The sequence below is a fragment of the Myotis brandtii genome, unplaced genomic scaffold (assembly GCF_000412655.1).
Source record: "Myotis brandtii unplaced genomic scaffold, ASM41265v1 scaffold897, whole genome shotgun sequence".
NCBI lineage: Eukaryota > Metazoa > Chordata > Mammalia > Chiroptera > Vespertilionidae > Myotis > Myotis brandtii.
In genome coordinates, this window is record NW_005371679.1 from 274,662 (window position 1) to 281,074 (window position 6,413).

The 6,413-nt window shown below is 53.4% G+C and overlaps 2 protein-coding genes across 6 annotated transcripts in view; one reads left to right on the top strand and one right to left on the bottom strand.

Moving 5' to 3' along the window:
* Positions 1-4,852: 4,852 nt before the first annotated feature.
* Positions 4,853-6,413, top strand: part of PEX11A (peroxisomal biogenesis factor 11 alpha) — an 80,425-nt gene continuing 78,864 nt past the window's right edge. For all 5 annotated transcript variants that reach the window (XR_001360429.1, XR_001360430.1, XR_001360428.1 and 2 more), the window contains exon 1: positions 4,853-4,902. The gene's annotated coding sequence lies outside the window, so the exon portion shown is untranslated. The remainder of the gene's footprint in view (positions 4,903-6,413) is intronic.
* The window catches only part of MESP2 (mesoderm posterior bHLH transcription factor 2), a 20,079-nt gene continuing 18,564 nt past the window's right edge, over positions 4,899-6,413 (bottom strand). The window contains exons 2-3 of the mRNA XM_014532495.1: positions 6,381-6,413; positions 4,899-5,417 (exon numbers count right to left, since the gene is read on the bottom strand). Of these exons, the coding sequence (XP_014387981.1) occupies positions 5,148-5,417; positions 6,381-6,413 (303 nt within the window). The 3' untranslated portion in view covers positions 4,899-5,147. The remainder of the gene's footprint in view (positions 5,418-6,380) is intronic.

A 6,413-nucleotide genomic window follows, 5' to 3' on the forward strand; every position in this document is an offset into this window, starting at 1 on the left:
GGTGGGGAAAGCGGGGCCCGGTGCCGGCCAGAGCGGGGCCTGCCATTGTCCCTCTTCCTGCACCGCAGCCGCACACCTGGGACGGCGAGGGGAAGGGCAGGGCCTGCCACCTCCCCAGGGTCCATGGTGGGTGGGTGTGATGTCAGTTCCTGACCTTGTTATCGAGAGTAGCATGCTGAAAACGGCGGGTAGCCCCTGTCCCCTGGGGGAGCTGGTGGCCAGGGCCACCACTGAGGGGAAGACCTGGGACCTACGGGCTCCACGGCCCTCATCAGACTTGCTGGGAATTTCTTGGCAAATAGAGCTGGGTCAGTGGTTCCCAGCGTGGGGCACACGCCCCACAGGGGGGCAATTTGATGTTTAAGGGGGGCAATTTGAGAATGAGTTATTCACAGTGAATCTTTTGCATGTCTTCTGGTTCTAGGGGCCTCCTATACAGTCTATAAATGTATATTGTGGTATATTTATGCAATTCAGTTCTCTATGTTTTTTTTAAATATAATTTTTTTTATTGATTTCAGAGAGTAAGGAAGAGGGAGAGAGAGATAGAAACATCCATGATGAGAGAGAATCATGGGTCGGCTGCCTCCTGCAAGTCTCTCACTGGGGATTGAGCCCACAAGCCGGGCATGTGCCCTTGACCGGAATCGAACCTGGGACCTTTCAGTTCGCAGGCCGACGCTCTATCCACTGAGCAAAACCGGCTAGCGCTCTATTCTATGTTTTGAAACTTTATTTGCTGTTTCTTCATATCACTTCCTATTGCTATTATTTTTTTTAACCGTTTCTTAGTGATTTCTTCCTCAGTCCTTCCACTCTCCTTTCATTCTTTTATTTCTCTCTCTCATGGATGCCATGTTGTTTGGAAGCTTGTTTAGACCAAGTTCATGGCCTTTGAGGCTTCCTCCACGTGAATAGGAGCTCACTTTTTGAATAATAAGAATTCTATGTCCCGGGTTGTGGGCTCAATCCCCAGTGGAGGACTTGCAGGAGGCAGCCGATCCATGATTCTCTCTCATTGTGGATGTTTCTATCTCTCCCTCTTCCTTCCTCTCTGAAATCAATAGGAATATATTTTTTAAAAAAAGAATTCTATGTCACAGGGTGGGAGGCATCAGGATATTAGAGATGCTTAGGTGGGGCGTGGCCAAAGAAGGTTGGGGACCACTGAGCTAGGTGGTAAGAAGCTCTCCTGGGCCTCAGCCCCACAAGGCCCAGCTGAGCATGCGGGGCGGGTGGGAGGCAGAGAGGGAGTCACACACAGACTGAAGGCCTGCAGGGCTCCAGCTGCTGGGGCCTGGGAGTCCAGAGGCCTGGTTTCAGATATGTCAGCCCCTGTGTCCTGGACAAGTGACCAAAACCCGGGTCTTTGGTTTCGTCATCTGTGCAAAGAAGAAGACTGACCCTAGGGTCGGTGGGCGGATGGAAGGAGTCTGCGTACTGACCACTGGGCTGACAGGTAAGAGGAAGTGGCTGTTATGGTCCTAGCCCTGTCTCTGGGTTCAAGGCCCTCTCCCCTCACAGGCTCCCCTGCGCTCCACTGGTGGCCGCACATCAAAGAGTGGGGCGGGGCCCACTGGGGTGGGGTGCGGTCCCTCCACTAACCAGGTCCCCTCTGGGCCAGCCCTTCCTGTCGCCAGCGCCCAGCAGCAGCGGCTGGCACTTGACCTTCAGGGACCAGAGCTCGGGGCCCCTGAGGGGGGTCCCGATTGGGGGAGGGATCAGCCCCACCATCTCGTGTCCCTGGGGGAGAGCTGGCCTCCAGGGAGAAGTGTCAGCAAGGATCCTAGTCTCTGTGCCTGGCACTGGGCTCAGCACTTATGCGCATTCTCTCATTTCGTTCCCACCGGTCCCAGGAGGAGATAAGCACAGTCTTTATCTAGGTTTTGCCGATAAGGAAAGAGGCTCTGGGAGGTTAAGTCACAACTCAGTGGAGCTGGAAGGAGACCCGAGACTGGCTCCCCTGCCCCTGCGTGAGTGGCGCTGAGGCCGGGTCTATGACAGCCACACCTCACATGCTCGGCCAGGGCCACCTGACAACTCCCTTCGCTGGCATTCACATGGCTCGGTGTGGCTGGAGGGAACCAGTTCCCGGGCTGCAGCAAGGACAGAGCAAGACCTGCCTGCAGAACCTCGTTCAAGGTCACACACAGAGCGGGAGCCCACTAGCACCCAGACTGCTCACTCCCTGTCTGTCTAGGGCTCGAGGCCCCGGGGGAAGGCAGGATCTGAGGGTCCGCAGGAAGCAGCCGGGGTACAGTGTCCCCTCTCTCCTCCCCACCATCCGGGAGGCATGTCCTTCTCTACGCTGTGGGGTCATTGAAAGGCCTAGATGAGGCACTCAGCCAATGCCCAGCCGCACAGATGCTGACCGCGATCCCCAGGAAGGTGCGGGTAGACCACCCCAGGCTGGGCACTGGCATCGGCACCTCTCCTCCCCTGCCCTCACTTAGCAGAGGTGCAGCCGAGAGCAGCCGGCCTGGGATGGAGCCACGGACCGGACGGATGGGGGCCAGGGGCTGCTATTCCCAAGAGCTTCCCCCGCAGAGGGTGAGGACAGGGATGGGATTAGCCCATCCCCCTGGGCCCTGCTCCCCGCCTCCAGCAGCACCTAGGGCAGTGACGGCGAACCTTTTGAGCTCAGCGTGTCAGCATTTTGAAACACCCTAACTTAACTCTGGTGCCGTGTCACATATAGAAATGTTTTGATCTTTGCAACCGTAGTAAAACAAAGACTTATATTTTTGATATTTATTTTATATATTTAAATGCCATTTAACAAAGAAAAATCAACCAAAAAAATGAGTTCGCGTGTCACCTCTGACACGCGTGTCATAGGTTCGCCATCAACATCTTGGGTAGTTGGCAGTGCCTCTGGATGAGACAGATGGTGTCTTCACTGCCAGGCAGGTGAAGTCCTTGCCAGGTGTGCAGCTTGGAGAACGGAACAAACGTGGATTTTAGCTCCACATATGCTCTCCACAGCTGAGTGTCCTTAAGCAAAACCTGTACAACCATATGGGATGGACGTGGACCCTGGCTAGGGAGCTGTAGCCTTGGAACTGTAGCATTTTCGCTAGACTTGTTTTTTCTCCCTCAACTATCTTTCTTGACCTCTAGCTGGCTTTTCTACTTATTGGTGACCTGCTGGAGTGGCTCTGCTGTATCAGAGAGAAATTTTAATGTTATTCCCTTTAAAGTTTGTCAAATTTTCATAGGGAATTATATATCAATTATATCTAGAACATATTATTGAAATTATATATTTATATTTAAAATATATTTAAATGTATTTTTTCCAGAACTATTATCTGCCCCTTTGAAAGTAGTTTTTTGTTTTAGAGTAGTGGTTCTCAACCTTCTGGCCCTTTAAATACAGTTCCTCATGTTGTGACCCAACCATAAAATTATTTTCGTTGCTACTTCATAACTGTAATGTTGCTACTGTTATGAATCGTAATGTAAATATCTGATATGCAGGATGGTCTTAGGCGACCCCTGTGAAAGGGTCGTTCGACCGCCAAAGGGGTTGCGACCCACAGGTTGAGAACCGCTGTCCTAGAGGAACACCTCTTGAGGGAGCCTGGGAAAGCAGAGCTGCCAAGTTCTAGAAGACACGCCGCTCTGGCTGCTGCTGCTAAAGGCCAGGACTCTTGGGCTCTATGCCAGCCCTGGCAGGGCTTCAGAGCTGGGGGGAGGGAGGCGTGGCACTGGGCCAGGGATACTTCTCTCTGTCCCTTTAAGGTGAACCCCAGATGGGTGGGAGCCAAAGGAAGGAGGCAGGCAGGTGTTCAGTTCTGCCTTCGGAGCAGATGCCCTGAGACTGGAGCCAGGACCTTGGGTTTTCTTGGGAAGGAGAGAGCACTGGGTGGGGAGTCAGGGCCTTGACATCCACACCCAGCTTGGGGTTCAGAGAGCCCGTAAAGAGGTAATTAAGGTCAGATGAGTGGGCCCTAATCCCCTATGACTGGTGACCTTAGAGGAAGAGATTAAGATAGACACACAGACCAAGGGGTGACCACGTGAGGACACAGTGAGGAAAAGGTGGCCGTCTGCAAGCCAAGGAGGGAGGCCTCAAAGAAACCAAACCTGCTGACACGTTGATCTTGGACTTCTAGCCTCTACAACTGCGAGAAAACAAATTCTGGTTGTTTAGCTACTCAATCTGTGGTATTCTGTCAGGGCAACCTGAGCCCACTAATGCACTAGCTGAGTCCCTGGGGGCCACTCGCAGGCATCCTTTGAAAACAATTTCATATAATTGTCAGCAGGAATGTCCCCCAGGAAAATGGAAAGGGGCACCAGGCTGGTGCAAGTGAACAGGTCTACGAGGCAACCCGCTCTGCCACCTTGCACAGCAGGCCAGGTAGAGACCTTGCACAACAAACATGGTCAGATCGGCAAGACTGGATGATCGGCAAACATGACGAGGGCCCACATCAGCATTGGTCGGGCATGACTTGTTCCCCACAGGATGGGAACATTTCCCCTTTCCCAGAGGCCATAAAAAGTCAAGTCGATAAACACAGAACAAAGCAACTTTAAAAAAAATTTATTTACATTTTAATCCTCACCCGAGGATATTTTTTCCATTGACTTTTTTTTTAGAGAGAAATGTTGATGTGAGAGAAAGATATAGATTGGTTGCCTCCTGAAAGCGCACTGACCAGGGCCAGAGAGGAGCCTGAAACCGAGGTATGTGCCCTTGACTGGAAGCGAACCCGGGACCCTTAGGTCCACAGGCCGATGCTCTATGCATTGAGCCAAACCGGCTAGCGCTGTGTTGTGTTTCCATCCCCCCATAAGTCCCGGCCCTGCCAACTTGGTGGTCAAGCAGCCCCCGTGGGTGGGGGGCGTGGGCTGCGAGGGGCCGCGGGTGCCCGGCCCAACCCCAGCCCTGGGGTGTTTCTGCAGCTCGGGCTGTGCTCTTCAGGGCGCTGGTCATTTTGGGGGGGTGCCTAGGAGCAGAGGGCACTGCCCCAGCCCCCACGCCAGCCAGGGAGGTCACCAAACACTGCTTCTACGAAAGGCATCACTTGGAAAAGGGATCCTGGGCTAAAGGAAAGTCTGAAAACCACTGACCTCGCAAATGCGGGCGCCCACACTACAGACCTGATTCCTAGCTGAACAGGGGACAGGCAGGGCCATTAGTAGAAGATGCTCAGGTGGCCCCCCTCCAAGTCTTCTTGCCAAAGTTCAGGGCAGCCACTGAGCTGCAGGCCTGAGCTCTGGAGAGGAGTTTCATCACTGAAATGGAAGGTGGGGCCTGGTCCCTGGTGCTCCGAGCTGGGGAGCACCTCTGCACTGTGGCTCCAGTATCCCCACTGGGTCTGAGGCTGCAGTCTCTGGCATGCTGGGCCGGGCAGGAGCGGTGGGGTTTCTGGCAGCAGATAGGACTCCGGAGACACACAGATACCCTGCAAGAGAGACAAGAGCAGCTGGTTAGTGGGTTACTGCCTGATGCCCTGAGATCTCGAACCTGGATGCTCCTCAGAGTGTGGGAGGCAGCTCCGGAACAGCCCTGGCATCCTGAATGCAGTGAAGCAAAGTGGTTAAGAGTGTCCACTCTGTGCCCTAACTGGTTTGGCTCAGTGGATAGAGCGTCGGCCTGTGGACTCAAGGGTCCCGGGTTCGATTCCGGTCAAGGGCATGTACCTTGGTTGCGGGCACATCCCCAGTGGGGAGTGTGCAGGAGGCAGCTGATCGATGTCTTTCTCATCAATGTTTCTAACTATCCCTCTCCCTTCCTCTCTGTAAAAAATCAATAAAATATTTTTTAAAAAGTGTCCGCTCTGCAGGTACACTGCCAGGGTTCGAATCCCAGCTCTGCTATTCACCAGCTCCAAGAACACAGATAACCTCTTCTAGTCTCAGTTTTCCCCTCTGTAAATTGGGATGATGATGACACCTACTTCATCGGGCTGATGCAGGGCAGAATGAGTCAATTCATGTACAGTAATACATTTTGGTTATGAATATGCTACTTTATGGACCATGATTCATGGGCCTCATGAATGAATGAAGCTGGAAGGAAACGTAAAGGTCACCATCGATCAGGAAGCCCCTAATCCTGGAGATGCGGGGCTTCCTTCCTTGCTCCCAACCCTGAATGGAGCACTTTGATACATGGCTCCTGTCACCTCCAGAGGCCAGGGTGGAAGGAGCAAGTCTGAGTGAGGACTTCTAGGTGTTGGTGGCCTTAACTGCGAGGGCCCCACCTCTTTCCCCAAGGGGTCAGCACCCTCTCCATCTCCCCTTCAGCTTCTCTCCACCCCTAACCTGGGTGGGATCAGATAATCGGGATCTTAAAAGTATAGAATCTACTGCAGACTAGAGCCTACCCACCCCGTCCATTTCCAACTGCAGCCTGGGCACGGTACCTGGTACGCTGCAGCGGGCTCCGGGGCGGGGAG